Source organism: Solanum lycopersicum, chromosome 11 (assembly GCF_036512215.1).
Source record: "Solanum lycopersicum chromosome 11, SLM_r2.1".
Lineage (NCBI taxonomy): Eukaryota > Viridiplantae > Streptophyta > Magnoliopsida > Solanales > Solanaceae > Solanum > Solanum lycopersicum.
Window position 1 is genome coordinate 27,776,572 of NC_090810.1, and position 24,878 is coordinate 27,801,449.

A 24,878-nucleotide genomic window follows, 5' to 3' on the forward strand; every position below is an offset into this window, starting at 1 on the left:
GGATCAAATCATGGATTCCCACAACCCATAATACTTGTAGCCAGATGTGAGATATCCTCTAAAAGTAAAATAGAGTGGTAGAACTCAAGTCAAGTGAATGATTTACTTGGACAAAGATTTTGTACAGTGTGAAGAAATGAAAATCAACATACACTTTTATGGAATCAGAGGCACACTGTAACATGCATTTCATACTGCATGTGCTTCACTACCGCAAATTGAAAGGTAAGTTAATATACACTACTTCACTTTTATGTGAGATCTTTTTCACTAGTGCCCTTATGGCTTTGACAATATCATGAGGTGATGGGTTAGTGTATGCCACTTTAATATGAATTTAAAGGTTATACAAAAATATGACCTGGATGAGTAATGCTAGGAAAGCAATTAATCTTGATCTTAGTGATATGTGAGAGAGAGGAAGATCATGTCAAATATGTATACACAGTATGCTTGTGTCTGAGACCGGTTCATTTTGAAGCCTATTTTTGTTAGCATCATAAGTGTGGACATAAGGCATACAAAAAATGATAATGGAAAGAGGGTTAAAAGAAGCCATGTGTGTATATACACATGTTTGGGGCATCTAAGACACTTTATATGACATAATATATAATAAATGATCATAAAAGGGTTGTAGTCTCATATTCTGATCTAGAAACGGGATTTCTAGTGTAATAGCTCTCAAACTCATTGTCTGAGCGGTCACAAAAATACACTCGGTATGAATGTCTAAAGGAATTTACTTTTCAAATCCCTATGTGTTTCACACCATCATGTGTGAGTGGGAGATGTTGGAAATAGATACACCCATTGATGGGTTAACTAGTAACTTCCTTCATTCATGAAGAGTTACATCTCCACTTACTTTACTCCCAATAGTAATAGATGAAGACTTATGAATGGAGTGGGACTTATGAATTGAGTGGGAGTTATAGGATAAGGGGTGATGTAAATCTTGAATGAATAAGAGTTATAAGCCTTAACCTTGTCCTATAAAAGGGAGGACTTCGGTTTATCCGAATACAACACAAATAACACAAGAAAGAAGTTCCTTAGAAAAGAGTGTAGTTGTATGGAAAACAATACAAGACTCTATAATGATCTTGTAAGAAACCGCTTAGGCAATTGGTGGTGGTAGAATTTATCCTATAACAAGAAGGTATGTATAATTATGCATGAATCTCCGAGTCTAAATCCTTCACTTACGATAAATCGATGACTTGAAAACTGCAGTTGAACTAAAAATGCAAGCAAACCACATTTTACTGATCTTATTATCTACTTGAAAGGTTCCGTAAGATACTATACATGTAATGAAATTGTGAACTGAACTCTATGAAGACTTGGACCTTGGATATCAGAATCGGTGGATCTTTTATTCTATCAAATAGTTTTGCAAAAAAAAAACACGTGTACATCAAATCAAATCGAGTTTCTGATCATCTGGTCATTTGGTGTTTCCGTTTTCATCCACTATTTCCATCCAATTCCTCTGTTACTTCCTCCCTCTACTTCTTCCATTTTTCCCATTTGATTATTGATTTCCATTCTATCAGTCAATCTCCCTTTGTGCTTTTTCTTTCATATTTCATTTTGAGGAACTGGTTTTACCATTTTGTTTCACAGATAGAATAAAGAAAATAGTAAAGATTTAAACACTATTTTCATTTGTATATAAACTCCATTGGATGTTCATGTTCATCGTATAAAGATGTTTTTTCCATTCTAATTCTTTGCAGTTATGCTTATCATGTATAATTCAATTCTAACCACCTAATCGTAACATTGAAAATAATAATCTAACTTTTACCAAAAGAGTAAAATCTCTAATTCTATAAATAAGTAAAAGAAATGATATCAAACTGAAGTTGAAAGTGAAACAATTTCAAAATGATCTCTAAACCTTAAGAACTGAAACAGTTTTGCAAGCAAATCACATACCAAATAGTTGTGCAAAATAGCACATATGACTCACAAATCAAGAATCTGATCTTTATGTCAGAAATATAGTAATGTTTATACGAAAAATGAATCTGAAAGTTAGTATCGTAACCTATTACCAGCTCCACTTATCCAAATCAAATTTTGTTCCTTCGTTTTTTTCATCATAATCCTTGAATGGTCCTCCTTCTTTATACATTGGTTGTTTTCCTTGTTTAATATCTCGTCGTTTTCTTTCTTTTTCATCTTCATCCTCGTCTTCTTCATTTTCAACAATTTCTCCGTCTGGATTTTGTTCTGTTTCTCCTACTTCAGCTTCTTCCTTTGTTTCATTAGATTCTTCATTTCCATCAACCTCCTTTTGCCCAACTTCTTTTTCATTTTCAACAATTTCTCCATTTGAATTTTCTTCTAATTGATGTACTCCAGTGTTTTCCTCTGTTTCTTCCATATTTTCATTAGATTCATGATTCCCTCAAGATTTTTTCTCTATTTTTTCAACTAATTCATTAGACTATTGATTTTCATTTTATCCATCAAGCTCCTTCTCCCCTTGAACTTTTTCTACATCAGTATGTAATCTGTTACGTCCATTTCCAGGAACTTGTTCTCCTGCAGTTACCATTTTTTTTGGTAGAGAGAATTAAAACAGAAAAAGAAAATGAGTAGAGACTTCGCACTTTTTTTGGAATATGAAATGAATGACTGAAGAAGATTGGTAATTGCCTTTATATACTAAAACTAATTAGTTAAAAGATTGTCTGCTGAAAAAAAAATAACGGTTTTAACCCTCCACTGTTATATATTTTATAGACACTTCAATTTTTCCCTCCTCTAATTCAAAATTAGTGTTTTACTTTTAAGTTTTTCATTTCTTTGCGAAACTAATGGCAAATATGTATTTTTTCCGAGGTTTTATTTGGGTTCATGTGAACTCATGGAAAAAGATCCATAGATGTTTCCATACTGATACGTGAGATATTGGCTATCAATGATCTTAAGAGAGGAAGAGGTAGACCGAAGAAGTATGGATGAGAAATGATTAGATGGGACGTATGTCACGACCCAAGGTACCCCTAGGCGTAACATGGCGTATAGGACCCCGATACGTCCCATACAAGCCACTTAGAATTCATAATATAAGAAATAGACTAAAAGAGATAAAGAACAACAGTTCAAGTCTAAAAGTTTTTAAGAGTAAAGTGGAAGTCTAAACACTTGTATCATTACTCATTAGCCATCTAGTATATAAGAGTGAAATTTTTGCCTAGCACAAACATCATGTCCGAAACTGAAAGTAAGGAAGAAATAGAATACAATAAAAATCCGTTCCTCGAAGCATGAGGACTAACCAAAGATCGAAATATCTCAAATCAACCGCTAGCCACAAAAAGAAGGACCCTGATTATCTAACCCTATGTATATTTGGAGAAATGTAGGCAAGAGTATATGTTAGTACAAAATATGTATCATACATATAAACATCTAAATCATGCTAAAATAGGACATTTTCATGAGCTTGCAATGAGACTTGAGAGTTAGGAAGCATAAGTCAAAAAACATGATCAATTCAAGTGAACATCATCTTAAAACATACTTATGATACTTTTTGAAGTAACCTTGTTCATCATAATTTAACTTGTTTGAGAAGAGTAGCCTTAACCAACATAATGGAATTCGGTGTCTCCCAGACGGAAAAGAGTTGTCCTACCTGCCATGGTAAGGACAGTGAATTTCTAGATTATGTGGATCCACTGGCTAATGTCTACTTAGACAATCCTATGTTTACACATAGTTATGGGACACGGGTAATTGCGACCTGTCCACTCAACACTAAGCTTAACTTCCACAAAATAGTCCTCGTTCATCTTAGATCTTAAAGGAACATGGGTAATCACCTCTTGTCCTTACATCATATAACATGGGCAATCGTCTCTTGTGCTTCAATTAGAGAGCATGGGTTTCTTGCCGCATCAGTAAAATAGTTTCTTAACATTGGTTCATTTTAGGTGAGAAAGTTATTCAACCCTAAGAGACCTTATCATATGAGAAAACCTTTCACAATTCATGCTTACATGTGTACATGAAAAATCATTTCAACCACACAACAATAGCAACATCATTAATACTTCAATCTCAAAACATCCTTAATACATTTACACTGATTTCATGAGAGCATGCTTGATTTCGTAAACTTCTCTCTCATAATATGAAATTTCATATGATCGTTAATAAAAATTACATGGGAGGGCAAAGATGATATAATCTCCAATATCATGATTTTATTCCCTCCACTCTCATTCTAGCTTGAGGTATTACTTCCTCATGGTTTATTATTTCGGTTTCATGTGTTCTTGTCTTTATCATGTTTCCATATGCATGAGTTAATGAAAAAAACTTTATTTTTGATGTTATGATTTAGCTTAGAGTTAATGTCCATATTTATGCGCATAATGATGAGATTTGCATTCATGTTGGGTTGTTAGTTCCTTCCTACTCTATTCGTGCTAGCTTGAGTCCCATTTGAGGATAAATGTTCTCGTGGGATATTATAATACCTTGGAAATTGGAAAGTTTTCTTATAAATTATAAGTACAATTTTGCACTAAAGTAGTGAACTACGAGTCTAATCTACCAAACGTAGAAACTCTTACAAGAAGTAAAAAGGCAATCATAGAAATCATGTTAAACTTGTAAAATTTCAACTTTATGAAGTTTGGACCTACTAATTGACAACATGAACCGTAGAAACTTAGACAAGTAGCAGATGGAATTCATAAGATATATTTAGAGATTTGATATTTGGACTTCGGCGCTACAGTTTGATTTGACCGGTCATAGTTGTTTCTATATGTTGTAGAATGGATATCATAGAAGGGATACAAACCTGGTAAAATTTTGGGCTTGAACTTTGGGATCTAATAATGGGATCTAAAGACAATTGGAATTTAGACAAATCGTAGAAAGGTCTAGTGGAAGTTTCTAAAGTTGGTTCTATGGTTGACCCATAAAACTGCTCAACGGTTATTTCTTAAGGGTATGCGCATCTTTTCCTATGCAATTAATGCATATACTATAGAATTTTGACCCTAATTTTAAGTCCTATAACTACTTTTCTATTCCAAAACTACCCTACTCTCTCATTCCCTCAAAACCACAAATCCAATCCACATTCATCCTCTCTAATACTCTCTCAAATTCAAGAAAAAACTTAAGGTTTCAAGATTCAAGTCTCCTTTTTTTCACTGCTTATGGGCTTTCTTTATCAAGGTATGTATAAAACATTGGGCTTTGAAAAATTAAAGTGGGTTGAACAAGTAGGTCCACAGAACCTAGCCCAATTTTGAATTCACAGAGACGTAAATAGCTCGTGAAAGGGTTCACGGATGGTGGAAAAGTCTAAGGTGGTTGTTTAGGCCTTTAAAGTTTTTCTTTCTCACTTTCACGTCCCCCTTCGTGGACCTTGAAGGGAAAAACTATCCATGATGGCCTCTCATATAGGTCTCCCGTCATCTTTTTAAGTCAAAGTTATTTAGTCACTTCCTATGTCTTTATACCTAAGTTATATCATTTCAATCCATATTATAACCTATGGAAGTCTCTTAAGTCCTAAAACTATCCAAGAAAAAATAACTTTCATAAATCTAACATTACCTCCAAGTTTTTTTCCAAAAAGTTCTCTCTTTTAAGAAAGAAGAAGCTAGAGTTTCAGTTCAAGACCTATAATTAACCATAGCTCTTGCGACTTGATCACTAAAATGTGCTAGTTTTTACTGATAGATTCCTTTCCTCCATAGAGTTCCCAATATCTTCTAATTTTACAAGTTTTATTCTCAATTTAAAGTTAGAGTTTTATTTAATCTTATGGGTTCTTATCAATTATGATTCAATTAATTTTTACTATATTTTAATACATGAATTGAAGTAATTACATGTATTGAGTTGAATTCATATGATCCCAAGCATAATCCATGATTTTTTAGTATGAACACATGATTAAGCTTATGAAGTATGACTTATGGAAATTTTGTATATTTTATGTAAGTAATGTTTATAACTTAACTAAGCTTATAGATAAATGTATCTATATGTTCTATTAGGCTTGGTCATTTTACATGAATGATATATATATTTTCCATCATTTCTTTTGATTATTTTCCTATATTAAGTCTTGATTAGTATGGTATCAGGATATGCCCTCAATGATTGAAGACAAATTTTTCCAACACTAATATAATTAGTAGTTGATTAGGTTTTAACTTTTTTTTGAATTATTATGATCAACGATACTAGCCTACAGTCTGAGTGTCTACAAATAAAATCTAGTTTAGTAACTCAACTAAGGGTTGGGGTTGTGTCCCAAGTGAGTGTTAGTGAAAGTAGTAGCTACATAGAATTTCGTTCTAAATAGTGATAGTTTAAGACAATTTCGAATATGAAAACAAAACAAATTTAATTTGTGTCACCAAAGTGTAAAATATCTAAAAGGATTTTGTCACAGGTAGAGGAATTCAATAAAATAAATGACAAACAAGTATGGGAGAGAGTACTTGGGGTGTGAACGTGATATGTGAAGATAAAATTGGTGGGTAAATGCTTTCGGTAGCTAATTTCACAAAACAATGGTGACTAGGCTAAGGTTTAGGTAAAATCAAGTTCTTTCACAGGCAACTTACCCCATATCAAATGGCTTCCTCTCAGTTACCCACTTTTCTAAATGAACCAGTGTACGCCTTATCCGCACTCGCTCTTTCGACGGGACTATTTACATATGGGACTAGGGCTCACCCTCTCAGGGTGAACCTCATGTTGAACCACTCCTTAGGAGATCATTCTAGTGGTCTTAGTTTCACAATCTCTCTCTCTCTATTAAACAAAAAAAATATATGCATGGTTTTGAATTTGCAACTACAAACCCATTATATTAAACCACAACCACTAGGTGAAATCAATATTAAAATGCAATGTAAGTTACAAGAAAGCAAGACCCAACAAATTAATCAACCCATAATTGCTAAATCACACCCCAAGAATGGAAGTTTTTAGCCGCTCATCAAGCAATAATCAAATATACTTAAAATTATAAAGGAATAAAAAGTGGGTATAATATATTAAACCTTAAACGTATCAAAGGAAGGTAAATGGAGAAGACTCACTTCCATAATTGGAAGAAGAACTTCATTCTTCAAGCTTCCACAAAAACCCTCTCTAAACTTGAGAGAAAACATAAGAACAAAAATACCAAGAGTAATTGTTTCACTCTCTAATTTCTATATCTAAATAATAAAAGAGTTCAGTATTTATAGATTTCAAGAATTGTGCTGGAAAATAGTTTCGGCGAAGTTAGTCTCGATTTGCCGAGTGATTCAGTGAATCACCTTTAGTTCATTTCATCACTGCTTGCGTGTTTCTTTCCTTGTTTATGTGTTCTGGATCGATGGGAAGAAACCTTCTGATTTGCAGAACTGATTGGCAAAGAGCCAACTGCTTTTTTTTCGCTTTTTGATCCACTTCCTTAAGGGCTCACTTATTGTAACATAAGGCAAAATTTCACTATACTGTGGATCGCCACAGCTCTTCTTGTTCGATACCGCGTCCCGTCCTTGAAAATATCATCTCGTACCACTCTTATGTTTGGAGATGCACACCTTTGCATCTTAAGTTCTTTTTCTCCATTTTACTTCCATTTTGTGCTTAAGTGTCCATTCTCTTATCAAATCCTAAATACCTAAAAGTTAGAAGTTTTTATCAGATATAGAGATTAAATAAATAATCGAGGACACCATTTTCATTGAAATAAGGCCCTAAATGGGTCCAATTTGAGGACTCATCAGTAGTATAACACTTTAAGTATGAAGTTAATGACTATAGACCTTATTAAGATATTACGAAAACGTAACATCCAGGGAGCACCCCCTAGAAGTAACATGGCGTACCATTTGGATCAAAGAAGGATAACTTTCATTTGGTTTCTTTTATTTAGGCTAGAAATGGGCTATCTTGAATAAGGGCCTATGATCCTTTCCTAATTGTCTGTTACAGCTTACTTTTAGCAGGACTAACCAGGCAAGTTCTAGCTCAGTACCAGTAGTGGACTATTCAACTTTCCTCACACTCACTTGACATCTCATCACTATACAAGATTATCAGACACCTAGTTTGACTTGAAGATTTAGGGTAATGCAATAGTGTAACTCTATTTCATGTTTAGAGCCACACAATTATCAGTTACTACGCCTAGTCATGCAACATTTTCCAGTTTTATCAGGATATCATTTTAGCCATCATGCTTCAGAGTTAAACTATGTACAAAAGATATAACGTGCCGATTCAACAGAAAAAGTAATCAGTCTTTTGGGGAAAAAGAACACAGGCAAAAAACCCCAAAAGAGGATAGTGAGTTGGGCTACTCAGACTTTACCGTAACACTCACTTTCCATTTACCCCACCCCCAACAAAAAAAGCATGCAATTGTCCCCAATGCATAAAAAAAATCTAAAGATTAGAGGGGTAGGTGAAGCAAACCTGTGGCGCATAGCGCCGTCGATCAGCAACCTAGTGGGTCTGCTTTCCCGGAACCCACATCCTCTGCAATCTGGACACCCTCAGTGGTGTCCTCAGCAATCTGGACACCCTCAGTGATGTCCTCAGCAACAACCGCACCATCAGTAGTGCCTCCTGCTGTCTCTACAGTGCGGGAGCTAGATGCCCCAGCCGCTATCTGCGATGCTCTGATGTGGTGTGCCTCCGCCTCAGCAAGTGAGGCTCTCCTCGCGGCCTCCATCTCTCGGCGCTCCTTCTTCCTTGCTCGGGCCTCATCCTCTGATCGACCCCTACGCCTCTTGGCACTCTCTCGAGGGGAAGGTGGGGGAATTTCTGAAGTAGCAAACAGGGCCGCCAATATAGTGTCCTCAGCAGGCTCGACAGGCTCTGGCACTCTCGCCTCTAGGATCGTGTCGATGTCTGCACGAAGACTGTCGACTGCAGCCTGAAGAGTCGACACATCTACCGGAGGGGCTGGGCGGGCTAACACTCTCAACTCAAATGCATCTAGGTGTTGGTTAACCTCAGCAATCTTCCGCTCGGTAAAATGCTGCATCTTCCTCTCTATACGCGCCTCAGACTCAGTAATCGACTTCTGCATCCACAGCTGGATATGATGCAGAAGAGTGGCCATTTGTGCCTCCAGTTTTTGGACCCTATCAAGCAGGACCAGTGTCGGTAGAGGGGTTGTGCGAGAGGAGCTCGGGGCTGGGCTACTACCCGGGATAGACTCAACCGGGGTAGTGTCAGTGGACGCCTGTGTAGCGGTGCGGGCCTGGGCCACCGTATCCGCAAGATCATTAGCAAGTGGTGGCACCTCTGGATGGGGCCCTCGACGTGGGGCCAACTCATTGGCCTTGTATCTGATGAGGCCGACGTCAACGGTGCCCTGCGGGGTCTTCAACTGATCTATGTGCCATATGGGCACACCTGCGGTCCTGCAAAGGGAAAAAATCATACACGGGAAGGGGTAGGTAGTAGTGACCTTGAATGCCCTCTCGTGCATGACTGCCTGGAGAAGCCATGCGAAGTCGACCTCGAATTCGGCTATCATCGCCGCTATCAACAATTTCCGATCCCAGGTGACGATGTTATCAGCAGCTGTGGGGGAAAGGCAGTGACGGACGAGCAGCCACAAGAACTTTGCGACGAACGTGAGGTTGGCCTTTTGATGGCCCCCTTCAGCTCAGTGACCCAATCTGCACCCTCTCCATCGACTGATAGGTGCAGGGCCATCCACCTCTTGGTGGTCTCTCTCAGTGCCTGCTCGTGCAAGAACTGGCCATCCTTCACTATCTGCCAGCGATAGTCAAACTAGGCAGTGTGGGGAGTCCGCGTAGCATCTGCACTCTCGTCGTATAGGAACCGGCGGATAGCTGGCAGGGAAATGTCAACCTGCACGCCCCGGACTCGAACCTGCTCCAGTGGGGCCTATTTAGAGGGAGCAGCCCGCCTATCGATCTGTGATCGGAGAGTCGCTACGTAGGATGCGTAGAACTCTCGGACCACTTCCTCGCTGTATCATCCCAATGGACGGGCTGTCCACTCTAAGCGATGCCTGGTGAATAGGTTGTGGATCTCCAGCATCGATGGGAGACTCCCTGTAAGTACCCGCCGCTCCAAGGTGAGTGTCCGAGTCATTACTCCTTTATCAGTCAGGAATTTGGCGTCGGAGTAAACTTGAAACTGGCCTTCGACACACCACCGGTTTGGCTGGTCAGAGGCTGGGGTGGGGACCTGGGCTGGTGCGCCGGATGTAGAGTCTGAACTGTCAGCCTCATCAGACAAGGCCGACGCTACAGCAGTGGCAGGTGCGAGAACCTCAGCAGAGCCTGAAGCTTCCTCAGACCAGGATACTCCTAAGGAGCCAGACGCTCCTTCCTCATTTGTGGCTGACCCAGAAGGTGTGCCGGTCAGTGTGCACTCCTCATCAGACTGGGAGGCAGTGACTACGCCGGACGCCACCGTCTTGGGTGTGGCTCTGGGGGCACGTGCAGCATGGGAAGGTGCGGAAGTGCCTGGGGGCACATATTCAGGGTCCCGCTCATCATCAGAGCCGATGATCAAGCTTGCAGACGGGGCAACAGACTTGGATCACCCGCGTGCGTAGGTTCGGTCTTGCTTGGGTGCCATATTAGATAGTACCTGGAAAGGATCACTATTAGTACGAGTAGTGGCAAACAAGACAGGCAAGCCCATACGACATAAAACATTTAAAATAGTGTGTTAGTGATAGTGAAACTGTATCACACGACGGGCTAGATGGCGGCTCGTCGTGGATATGACGGACCATCATGAGGTCCGTCGTGTTGTACTTGGTCTATGTATATATAAATAACCCTGAAGGAGGGGTATCTGACCATCATGACGGTCAAGCAGGACGGACCGTCATTGGTACGACGGTCCGTCGTAAAAGTCCGTCGTAGGACACTTAGGAAATGTTGGGAGACACTTAATACTAATGATGACATGAGAAATCATCTATTGATCTATGATGTCCTCATACTAGAAGCCAGCTTCCATGATGTATGAGTTGAATGTAATGGAACTTTATACTGACCACTGATAGACTTGCTATGAGCGGTGATGCCTTCTTTCAGAAAGGGCAAAGGTTCACGTAACTCTCATGAGATAAGACGTCCCACATACCGGGTATGGGTATCCTTATATCCCCTAGTTTTCGAACCTATATTGCCAATATAGGGATCCTTCATGGTTAAATTCCCATGTACGCTAGCATGTTTTGGGTCACTTTGTCTGGTTGGGATTCATTATGCTCACATTATCTATATCGGTTAAAGTTAAAGTTCTCAAAGAATGAATGACGCCAGCCTCAAATGATGGACATAATGAAATGAAAGACACCAAAGGTGTTAGGATATGATAATCAAGAGGTGATCTGGAATCAAGTAATGACACTAGGTTACTCTTGATCATTGCACAGCAAGCACAGCAAACCCGATGAAAGTCTTAAACTACATCCTAGGTATAGCAGGTGTTCACACTAGCCTAAGAACAAAATGAAATGAAGTACGTATAAATGAATAAAGCATACTCTGTGTCTGCTAATGAAGACTCCCTGGTTGAGGTCCAATATGGTTAGCCCTCATTTTGGAAAGTCTTAATGTCAAGTACATGACTCCAATGTATCATGGCATATTAATGAGTGTTATAAAAGATGTAATGTGCTAAATACTATATGATATGTGCTATCTGTAAGATGTTATGTGTTGTGTGAAATATGATAAGTATGATGATGCATGTTACTTTCATGGCATGACTTTCCTAATCCAAATTTGTAAATATCATTAACTTTCCTAATCCAAATTTGGAAAGTTCACTAACTTTCCTAATCTCAATTTGGCAAGTCGACTATCTTGACTTTCCATAATCATGTTGTTAGGAAAGAGCTATGTTTTATCATACATGTCCTTGGTTTGTGCTTGCATATACCCATACTTATTACAAGTGTGTACTAATTCCATACAACTCTGTATTTTTAGGTGCATGCACAGGTGGACGCTAGAGCTTATAAGTTGACGTAACAGTTATCCAGACGTGGAGCTTTCATCCAGACTTAGAAGGCCCTCATTATTTTAAGGCTGTCTATTGTTATAATCTTGCTTAGATGTAGGCTTTATCTAGTGAAGCATGTTTCACTAGTTTTTCATTTCCCATTTCATTTCAGACTTTGTACTGGTGCCGTTTTGGCAAAATACGTTTAATGAAATTATGAACTGTTTCTTTCATTTGATGATCTCTATATTAGATGGTTGATTTTTTTACGCTTATGATGTTAAAATTAAAATGTTTAGCGTGTAATAAGGAAGAAAAAAGTTTAAATATTCCGCTAAAATTAACCTAGATGAAGTAACAATGACTTATGTAGGCTTATCTGAAATCTCTGTAAGGTCAACGACTTCAGTCTCGTCTGGGGTCTAGATTTCGGTCGTGACAAAGTTCGTATCAGAGCACTAGGTTAAATTTCGTGGATAATAAGTTCACATCAACAACATTGAGTAGTGAAGTGCACCACTATCCTGGATTAGAGACTGCATGATGCGTAGGAAAATTTTTCTTCTTATGATCTTATCGTGCCTTTCCTAATGTTTGACTTTCTTGATGTTATGAGCGTGTCTAACATCGATCCCTGTTGCTTACAGATAATGAACACTAGGAGAACTAATTGTCAGAGGAGAGGAGTAGCAGTTGTTGGGAACAATCAGGTTACACCCCAAGCTCCAGCTGAACGAGTGACTATGCTGGTTAACCCAGCTGGGTTGACAGATGAGGAGGTGTGGGCATCTGTGGACCAAATAGCACAGCCCATCACTATGAAGGCCAGTCCGTGACTGCCCAGGTCAACTAGTAGAATTTTGAGAGGGAGAACCCACCAGTGCGTAGCATGGCTGAGAGACTTCACGAGGATGAACCCTCCTATTTTCATAGGGTCTAAGACTTCAGAGGACCCCCAAGAGTTTGTGGATGAGGTGCATAAGATTTTGGTGTCTATGGGGGCCACCTATACTGAGAAAGCAGAGCTGGCTTCCTATCAGCTCAAGGATGTTGCACAGACTTGGTGAAAGATGTGGCAAGATAGCCGAGCTTTGAGCGGAGTTCCAATCACTTGGGAGTTGTTTAAGATAGACTTCCTTGGATATTCTTTCCTAGTGAGATGAGAGAGGCGAAGGTTGAGGATTTTATCAACCTTAAGTATGGATTAATGACAGTTAGGGAGTATTCCCTGAAGTTTGTCTAACTATCCAGGTATACTATTTTCGTTAGTATCTAACAACAAGGATGAGATGAGTATTGAAGTTTGTTAAAATTATCCAGGTATGATACATCCCTTGTATCTAACAGTAAGGATGAGATGAACAGGTTCCTCATAGGAATCAACGGAGATCTGGAGGAGTGTCGGTCTACGATGCTCCATGATAACATGAACTTCTCCAGGTTGATGGTTCATGTCCACTAGGTAGAGGAAAGCCACAAAAAGAGGGGTGCTTGTGAAACTAGGACGTCGAAGCCTTAAGATCAGGCAGGTCCCAGCCATCGAGGCCATAGAAAAAATTTTGGTGTCCATGAGCAGCCCAGGTTAAAGAAGGGGCATTAGAATTCTGGGAATTCTAATTCCCAAAGGAGTACAGCACTTAGAAGAAAAGACTTGAGCCCAAGAAGGGCAATGGAGGTAAGATACAGTGTCCCAAAAAGAACTGTGCTAAGTGTGGCCATGCTCACAGTGGAGTGTGCAGACAGGGAACTAATGCCTGTTTTGGTTGCGGTAAGAGTGAGCATATGGTTAGAGACTTCCCACAGAACAGAGGTCAGGCTGGAGGTAATGCTCATCCTAGGCCTAATACACAGGGTGCAACAGCAGTTGATGCTCCTAAGAGGAACAAGTTCTATACCCTAAAAGGCAGGGAGGAGCAGGTTAAGTCTGCTGATGTGGTCACAGGCATGCTGCAAGTATTCTCAACTTTTGTTTATGCTTTACTTGATCCAGGGTCTATGCTTTCCTTTGTAACTCCTTTGCTTGCTCTCACTTTTGAAACATTGCCTGAAGTTCTGCATGATCCTATAGTGGATAGTACACCTTTAGGAGAAAATGTAAGAACCGATAGAGTATACAAGGATTGCCCAATAGTTGTAAGTGGTAAGACTATGTGTGCAGACTTAGTTGATTTATCCATACATGATTTTGATGTTATCCTTGACATGGACTGGCTTCACAGTTCTTATACTTGTTTGGATTGTCGTAGTAGAGTGGTGAGATTTTGTTTCCCTAATGAAGAGGAACTAGTCTTGGAGGGGTACAGCTTGAGTCATCCTAATCCCTTAATTTGGAACCTTAACGACAATAAAATTATGTCCAAGGGGTTATTAGGTCATATTGTTAGAATGATTTAGATCATGACATTCCTTCCATAGACTCAGTGCCTATTGTGAATGAGTTCCTAGATGTATTTCCTGATGATTTGCCTGGAGTACCTCCTCCACGAGAGATCACTTTGATATAAACTTAGAACCGATACTAAACCAATTTCAATTCCTCCCTACATAATGGCTCCAGCTGAACTCAAGGTGTTGAAGTTGTAGTTAAAAGATCTCACTGATAATGGTTTCATTCACCCGAGCATATCTCCTTGGGGCGCTCCAATGTTGTTTTTGAAAAAGAAGGATGGGCCCTTAGAATGTGTATCGATTATCGGCATCTCAACAAGGTCACTATAAAGAATAAGTATCCTTTTCCCAGATTAGATGATTTGTTCGATTAGCTCCAAGGCTCTAATTTCTTCTCTAAGATTGATCTTCCTTCAGGGTATCATCAGCTTAGGGTTAGGGATAGAGATATCCCAAAGACAGACTTTCGTACCCACTTTTCTCATTATTAGTTCTTGTTTATGTCATTTGGTCTCACGAATGCACCTGTTGCTTTTATGAATCTTATGAAAAGGGTCTTCCGTGAATACCTTGAATATTTCGTCATAGTATTCATTGATGACATTCTCATCTACTCTAGGACCAAGGAAGAGCATGAACAGCATTTCAGACTAACGTTACAAGTACTTAGAAACCATCAATTGTATACTAAATTCAGCTAGTGTGAATTTTGTCTTAGATCAGTAACCTTCCTGGGTCATGTTGTGTCCGATCAAGGTGTAGAGGTGGACCCCAGGAAGACTGAGGCTGTTAAGAATTGGCCAAAACCTCTTTCTCCCACAGATATACGTAGCTTCTTGGGATTACTTGGTTACTACCGTAAGTTTGTGGGGGGGTTTTCTTCCATTGCTACCCCACTGACAACTCTGACTAAGAAGAAGGCCAAGTTTAAATAGATGAAGGCTTGTGAGAAGAGTTTCCAGGAGCTCAAGGACAGACTCACTTTAGCCCCGGTGCTTACTTTGCCTAAGTGTGGTAAGAATTACACTATTTATTGTGATGCATCTAGGGTTGGTTTGGGTTGTCTTCTTATGCAAGGTGGTAAGGTGATAGCCTATGCATCCAGAGAGCTCAAGGTTCATGAGAAGAATTATCCCACTCATGTGCTAGAGTTAGCCACTGTGGTGTCGCACTGAAGTTGTGGAGGCACTACTTGTATGGATTTTATGTGGATGTGTTCACAGACCACAAGAGTCTCCAGTACGTGTTCACACAGAGAGAATTGAATCTACGTCAGCAAAGATGGTTGGAGCTGTTGAAGGATTATGACATGAATGTTCACTACCATCCTGGTAAGGCTAACATTGTAGTCGATGCTTTGAGCAGGATGAGCATGGGAAGTACAACCCACATTGAGGATTAAAAGAAGGAGTTAGCGAAAGATGTACACAGACTTGCCAGACTAGGTGTGCAATTGGTTTACTCTACTAGTGGGGGTGTTTCATTTCATCCTTGGTAGTTGAAGTCAAGTAGGGTCAGCATATCGATCCTGCGTTTATGGAGTTGAATGTCTCAGTATTGATAAAGATGAATGAGTCTTTTGCTTTGGGAGTAGATGGCATACTTAGGTATCAAGATAGGTTGTGTGTACCAAGTGTGGATGATTTATGGACAAGGATTGTTGCAGAGGCCCATGGTTCAAGATATTCCATACATCCAGGTTTCACCAAGATGTATCATGATCTTAAGCAGAGTTATTGGTGGGATGTCATGAAGAAAGACATTGCAGAATATGTGGCCAAGTGTAATATTTGTCAGCAGGTTAAGGCAGAACATATTAAGTTTGGCGGTCTTACTCATATTATTGAGGTTCCGACTTGGAAGTGGGAGGCCATTAATATGGACTTCGTGGTTGGTCTTTCGAGGACTAGGAGACAGCATGACTCCATATGGGTTATTGTTTACATATTGACTAATTCTACCCACTTTATCCCTGTGAAGTCTACTTACAGAGCCGAGGACTATGCGAGACACTACATAGATGAGATTGTGAGATGGCATGGGATTCCTCTATCTATCATTTCAGATAAAGGAGCTCAGTTTACTTCACATTTCTGGAGATCTTTCTAGAAAAGCTTGGGCACGTAAGTAAATCTTAGTACCGCCTTTCATCCTCACACTGACGGGAAGGCAGAGCGCATCATTCAGACATTGGAGGACATGTTGAGAGCGTCTGTGATTGACTTTTGGGGTAGCTGGAATGACCATTTTCCTTTGATAGAGTTCTCGTATAATAATAGTTATCACTCCAGCCTTGGGCTGGCACCGTTTGAGGCACTGTATGGTAGGAGGTGTAGATCTCCAGTTGGGTAGTTCGAGGTTGGAGAGTCATCCATTTTGGGTCCAGAAATCATTCATGAGGCCTTAGAGAAGGTCAGAGTGATTAGGGACAGGTTGACTACTGCTTATAGTCGACAGAAGTCAGCAAACGGCCCTTAGAGTTTGATGTTGGTGACCAGTTTTATCTGAAGATATGACCTATGAAGTGGGTGATGAGGTTTGGTAGGAAGGGGAAGTTGAGTTAGAGGTATGTTGGGCCTTGTGAGACTATACAGCATGTTGGTGAGATGGTCTATGAGTTGGCATTGCCTGCGGAGCTAGCTTCTGTCTATCCAGTCTTTCATGTATCCATGTTAAATAAGTTTCTAGGTGATCCAGCATCGATTCTACCTTAGGAAAGTTTGGGGGTCGATGAAGACTTGTCTTATGATAAGGTACCTGTTGAGATCTTAGACAGACAGGTCAAGCGGCTGAGGAACTAGGAGATTGCCACAGTGAAGGTATTGTGGAGAAATCATCTTGTTGAGGGTGCTACATGGGAGGTTGAGGCCGACATGAGATCTCATTACCCTCATCTTTTCAGCTCTTGAGGTTAGACTTCCTACTCTTAAGTCTAAGTTTCCTTATCTCTCCATATTTTGTTGTTATTGCTTGGCTGTGCATAGTAATTATGTTATAATCTACTAGAATTACGCTAAATAGTGGTAGTGTCATTCGGGGACGAATGATCCTAAGGAGGGGATAATGTAACAACCCTAAAATGGATATACTATGTGATACTTAATGTGTCAAGAATGCCTATGATTATACTAGGGTTCACACGGATTAATGCGCGTAGAACCAGACTTCGGAACCCTTGCTACATCCAAGACAACCATTTAGGGCTCTCGAATATGAAGATTTACTCGAATGAGTCTTTATCGAACTTAAAAAGAAGAAATCTTAGGTTTGGAGGGTCTAGGGGTAAAATGGTCTTTTTCCAGGATAAGAAAAATATTGTAATTACCCTAAATATATAATTAATTATTTAATTAATAAAATGGAGGGGAAATTTGGGGAGAGATAGCCAAAATTGAGATGTTGAAGTGAAGTCTTACTTCCCCTGGGTTCGTACCTAGGTGGAAGCAATGAATTAATGTGATTTTTATTTAAGCTATTGAATTAATATAATTAACTAATGATTATTATTCATTAGCTGATTTAAAATAAAATAAAAATCAAATTTTTTTAATAATTCAGAAAACCTTATTTGATTAAGTCTTAAACTGGACTCCTAAGCCTAGTATAACTCCCACTCTCTCACGTCTATCTCTCAACTCTCACGCTCAATATCTCCCATTGTTTCACACGATATTTCTCTGCCAAAATAATATAGAAAAGCATAAAAATAAACCAAGTTTTTTACACTTGAATAACTCACACGAAATCACAAGAAAACAACGTTAATCACACACTAGGCTTAGGAAGGTTGTCAGTCGAGTGGATTTAATATTGAGAAGGCTTAGACGTGCTCTTGAGTGGAGTTTTTGGGCAGCAACTTCAAGGTTTGAACGTCAAAATAAGGTATGGGTTTTCTTCTCTATTGGTACCTTTCCTAAGATACCCCTTAAGGTTTGTATTAGTCATACGCAAACAAGGATTTTTTCCCCTTTTGTATGCCCCTATAAGTGGCTCACAATGAATTGTAGGTTGGGTATGATTGATGGTAGATTTAGGTGTATGTGATGTTTTCATGATGATTATGATTACATTGTGTACTTGAAATCGTATGAAATGCAACCCTGTACTCGAAAGTTTGTGCAAGTGTGTGTATGTGCAAAAATGTCACTGTAAAGGTTACTGTAAATGAGGTCAAGTTAAGGCTTCAAGTTTAACATTGTTTTTGTAGTCATTTTACGTACATAATCCTATGTAAATCGTGATGTTCATAAAAATAGAAGTGAGATTGATTTGAGCACCACTAATTCAGCTAAACGAATCCATGAAATTCACCCCAAAAAGTGTTAAACGATCCATACATCTTCCTAAGTTTTCAAGTGGAAATATTGATGAAAATAAGTTCAGAAAATGATTAAGTGTACAGCCAAAAAATATAAGTTTAGTTAAGGCTAAAATATAGAAGGGAAATCTGTAAAAATAAATTAATTTAAAGGGGTGAGGCCACCAGGATTCGAACCTGTGACCTCACCCGTGTGGAACCTTAATCTCGCAAGAAAGAAAGAAATAGGGCCGGGGGGATTTTTAAATGGGGTGTACAGGCAAGTAAGGAGAATGAAAAACTTTAAATAAATATAATGGGAGGCGTGGGAATTGAACCCACGACCTCAAGGCTAGAAAGGAAAAGGGAGAAATAAATTAGAAAATAAAGTGAGGTTGTGGGGGATCGATCCCACAACCTCACTGCCTAACGCCTACCTAAGCCAATTTTAATTAAAAATAAAATAAGGAGGTTGTCGGGGGGTCGAACCCACAACCTCACAGCCCTAGCAAAATTAAAAATAAAATAAGGAGGTTGTGGGGGTTCGAACCCACAACCTCTCAATCTCAAGTGAAATAATGAATAAAATAAAAAGAGGTTATGGGGGTTTGTTCCCACAACCTCTTGGTCTATGCGAATTGGACAATACAAATTTTAAATGAAAAATAAAAAGGGGTTGTGGGGGTTTGATCCAACAACCCTCATCCAAATAAGAGGAAAACCCAAGGACAAAAATAAAGATAGAATGTTGATGTTAGGGCTCGATCTAGGGTCCCAATGTCATGAAGACTAAAAATAAAGTAAAGGAAAATGTAAGTATTGTCCAAGGGGTTCAAAACTTGGGTTCCCTTGCCAAAATTTCAGTATTGATACATAAATCATATGTGAATTAAATGTTCAAGAATAATTCAACCTACTTAGATCGAAATACAGACCTTGGCATACATACAGGATACACAAGTCTTGTACTACATAATCTTAGGAAGATATGAGTCACTTAACAAACTATAATGAAGCCTCCTGGCTTGTATGTATAGACCCATAAGTCTAGCATATAATTAAAACAAGAGAACCTAAGATGTATGTAATAAAATGATGAAACCCTAGAACGGTTAAGTACGAGTGTAAGATACACTACATGGCCAAGTGCATTGGCATATGACGAAATGAGCAACGAAATGATAAAATGAACAATGAAACGATGAAACCCTAGAAGGGTTAAGTAAGAGTGTGAAACAGACAAATGGCCAAGTGCATTGGCATATGATGAAATGAACATTCACATAAAAAGGGATGAGTAATTATGAAGAGTAAATGTGTTAATGTTGATGAATGTGGTGACAACATGAAATGAGGCTAATGTAAAATATTAGAGAAATATCAAATGAGCCTAAGTAAATGTTACCAAAACGTACTCACCTATGAGAGTGTAAATTTAATGAACAGACCACTCTTTATGAATATTGTAATGAAAGTATTGATATTAACACACTTAATACTAATGATGACATTATAAATCATCTATTGAGCTATGATGTCCTCATACTAGAAGCCAGCTTCGATGATGTATGAGTTGAATGTAATGGAACTTTATATTGACCACCGATAGACTTGCTATGAGCGGTGATGCCTTCTTTCGAAAAGGGCAAAGGTTCACGTAACTCTCATAAGATAAGACGTCCCGCATGCCGGGTATGGGTATCTTTATATATCCCCTAGTTTTCGAACCTATATTGCCAATATAGGGATCCTGCAGGGTTAAATTCTCATGTACACTAGCATGTTTTGGGTCACTTTGTTTAGTGATTCAACCACTTTTCGGTGTAGGGGAGACACTGGATTTCATGATGCTCACATGATCTATGTCAGTTAAAGTTAAAGTTCTCAATGAATGAATGAGGCCAGCCTCAATTTATGGACATAATGAAATGAACGATACCAAAGGTGTTAGGATATGATAATCAAGAGGTGATCTGGACTCAAGTAATGACTCTAGGTTATTCTTGATCATTGCACAGCAAACCTGATGAAAGTCTTAAACTACATCCTAGGTACAGTTGGTGTTCACACTAGCCTAAGAACGAAATGAAATGAAGTACATATGAACGAATGAAGCGGACTCTGTGTCTGCTAATGAAGACTCCCTAGTTGAGGTCCAATATGTTGAGCCCTCATTTTGGATATTAATGTCAAGTCCATGACTCCAATGTATTATGGCATATGAATGAGTGTTATAAAAGATGTAATGTGCTAAATACTATATGATATGTGCTATCTATAAGATGTTATGTGTTGTGTGAAATATGATAAGTATGATGATGCATGTTACTTTCATGGCATGACTTTCCTAATCCAAATTTGGAAATCTCATTAACTTTCCTAATCCAAATTTGGAAAGTTCACTAACTTTCCTAATCTCAATTTGGCAAGTCCATTATCTTGACTTTCCATAATCATGTTGTTAGGAAAGAGCTATACTTTATCATGCATGTCCTTGGGGTGTGCTTGCATATACCCATACTTATTACAAGTGTGTACTAATTCCATACAACTCTATATTTTTAGGTGCAGGCATAGGTGGACGCTAGAGCTTACAGGTTGACATGGCAGCTATCCGAACGTGGAGCTTTCATGCGGACTTGGTAGGCCCTCATGCTTTCGAGGTTCTCTACTGTTATTATCTATCTTATATGTAGGCTTTATCTAGTGGAGCATGTTTCACTAGTGTTTCATTTTCCATTTCATTTCAGACTTTGTATTGGTGTCGTTTTGGCAAAATTATGTTTAATGAAATTATGAATTGTTTCATTCATTTGATTATATCTATATTAGATGGTTGATTTGTGAACGCTTATGATGTTAAGTTTAAAATGTTTAGCACGTAATAAGGAAGCAAAAAGTTCAAATTTTCTTCTAAAATTAACCTAGATAAAGTAAGAATGACGTATGTAGGCTTGTCTGCGACCTCTGAGAGGTCAACTACGTCGTTCTCGTCTGGGTCTAGAATTAGCACATGATAGAATTTTAGTTGATATCATGTTGCTAGATCCTATGTGGCAAGCATAGTTATGGAACTTGGAGGTACATGTGAAAACCCTCTTTATGCCAAGATGCGTCATTATGGTTATTTACTTATGGAAACATCAGTCTAACATCCTTTTGGGTCATGAGACTATCCACCCCGTGAGGTTTATGGTGACCTACCTTCCCACATTGGGAAGGGACATACACTCATATTTAACTTCACTCGGTCCTCTTCTAAATTCCCTTATTGTAAAGCCATTATTAAATTACTTTATAAAATATAGGCTTAGGAGATTCATCCCCTCATATGCTTAGCTCATAGGTCATAGATTAAAGTTCATCAACCTAAATCATGTGAGAATATCCTTTCACGTGGACATAGCATAGGTATTAGCACTATGTAGTTTAGGATACACTTGAGCACACCTTTCAAGTCTCCTCTATTGACTAGATCATCATTCATGTGTGTGTGTATACATATATGTGAGCAAACCTTTCACATAAAACAATAATATTACACATGTTCATATATCAATACATAAGTCTATGTGTACCTATATGAGCAATCCTTTCATATCAACACTCCAAGACACTATGCACATTCATACTTCATCAATTCATATAGTTAACATCATAGCATAAAGTCATATTCAAAACATGTTTATACAATCCTTTGCATGTCCTTAGAAGATCAACCTAGGAACTCTCCCATAAAGATGCACATATGAATTACATAGTCAAATTCCCATACCCTTGACTATTCTAGTACATCTATCATGTCATCCTAGTGAATGATACATCACACAACCACGTAGAATGGTTAGCATAGCATAAGACTCATTTATTTAAGACTTACAACATTCTTAAAGTAATCTTTAGTCTTTATGTGCTTATCTTATATTTACACCACTTATAGCATTATAAGACATCCTTATAGGCAGCAAGTACATATAACATTAACATATCCATTTACATGCTCATAACAATAGTAACGTCACGTAGATTCACAACTAGAGAAGAAGACCAGGCACAAGTTACACATAATGTGATCGTCATAACCACTACTTCATATAATCATCAATTTGATTTCAAGGACATGGTCAACACATATATAATGACAATAAAGTAAACATTGCCACCATAAGTGGACCATACCACACAACGTCATACAAGGCTTCATCAACTACATTATAATACAAAAGTAGATGAGATAAGCATTCTCACCAATTTCTCACCCTTTGGTCATGCTTGATCGAAACACCATTATCATAATTAATACATTATAGAGCAGTAGATATATGTACTAAATCATAAACGAAACCATCACAAGATCATGATACAACTAGTGCACTATATCACATATATGGTATAAAGTAGAGAGTTATAGATCATCAAGTAACTTCCCTAGTTTAATTCATCAATCATCTTATATCATTATCATTCATTTAAGGCAGTATCTAAAGGAATCATAGTCTATATGAGATCTGACTAGAATTGCCATTAAGTTCGAGATCACTATGAAAATGTTTCATATTAGGAATTCATGGAAGAGGAACTTGATTTGGTTTACCCTATTCAAACTATCATGCATTGATCCATGTCACTTAATTAATCATTAATACACATTTTATACATTATACCTAACCATATTAACATACTCGAAATCCACTTTTATACAATTAAAGATCAACGTTACAGTGATCACAAGTAACTACTTAATAGCTTAGGAACACATAGATCAATTAATACCAAGATTTATTTACTTTGATCATAACATGTTTATATTCACAATTCAACCAAATTATTAGCCTAAGGCAGTAGCTACAAGAACCACCACATAATCGATTTCCACTTTTGTACCTTTTAAAGTCCATATTACAGTGATCACATTGATAATTAGGCTAGGCATGTTCACACCTTCATACATTGATCCACATACATTCTTCATCATCAATTTAACATCCATTCATGTAAATAACAGCAGATATAACCACTTCAATGTAATGGTATCACAATTCAATCTGTAACAATTGGATTGAAATCACGTTAAAACCAATACATTAACATCAATTCATCATGATTTAAATATTTAAAACGTTTTTAGAAAGAACTCATGGATAAATTGAAGAATTTCTCTTTGATATCTTTGAGATTAACTCTCTATATGAAAGGATAAATAGAGATGAAGCATCACCGTACCTTCATCTACATGAATACCTCTTAAAATTGGTGAAGAAACCATAGGAATCCATTCTCCAAGTTGTTCTTGATCTTTACCAACAATTGAGGTTTCTAGGGAGAAGATTTTTGGAGGGAAAGGTTCAATTTCGTGAGAAGGGATTGGGAATGGGGTGTTCACGTGTCGGATCCCTTATATACACCCAAATATAGGTAAATTTACCAATTATAGTCAGTTTAGGACGTGGGGTGAATTTCCCATTCACCCCTTAAATATATCAGTCGCATGACAGTGATGCAGGCCACCATCGACGGATGACCATCGACTGGCCATTGGTCAATCGACGGTCCGTCCTTTGGCTTCCGTCAATTGGATCTTGGCCTATTTTTGGGTTGAGACCTTACAAGGCTAGGTGTACATCGACGAAACCTCATCAATGGGCCGTTATTCAACCAACTAGCCGCTGTTTGGTTCGTCGATTGACACTGCCAAGGCAATGTCTCGACCAGCCTTGGGTCCTTTTTGTGGGGCATTTTGCAGGGCCCTTTAGAAGTCATACCCGGACGTTTCCAACATATATAAAACCATTAAAAAGTAGTAGACCTTCCACATAATTTTCACCCAAAACAAATACATGTAACACATCCAAACAGGCTAGGCCCTATTAAGACACACATTCAACGTCTTAAGGTCTAACTTTTGAATGTCTTGGGCTTTCGTGGACGTTTGACCTCCAAACTTTATGAAACTCCATATACCATATATAAACATAATTTTAAATCATTTTAAGACTTTATAATCTTATATCATACAATATATAAACACGCATGAACACATGAAACACATAGGTGACTAATCGTCGAACGTCTTGGTAGTCCTTTGACGTTTGACTTCCAAATCACCTCAAACTTTACACACTGCCTCTAAACCATATGATAATTCATTTAGAACCTTATAACCTTAATACAAACATGTTTAGTCTCTATA

At 38.3% G+C, this 24,878-nt stretch overlaps 1 protein-coding gene across 1 annotated transcript; it reads left to right on the forward strand.

Moving 5' to 3' along the window:
* Positions 1 to 12,653: 12,653 nt before the first annotated feature.
* LOC138339336 (uncharacterized) lies at positions 12,654 to 15,793 on the forward strand. Its single transcript, XM_069290928.1, has 6 exons — positions 12,654 to 12,831; positions 12,937 to 13,066; positions 13,324 to 13,443; positions 13,731 to 14,300; positions 15,110 to 15,249; positions 15,615 to 15,793. The coding sequence occupies exons 1-6, from the start codon at positions 12,654 to 12,656 to the stop codon at positions 15,791 to 15,793; spliced, it is 1,317 nt and encodes a 438-aa protein (XP_069147029.1).
* Positions 15,794 to 24,878: the final 9,085 nt, after the last annotated feature.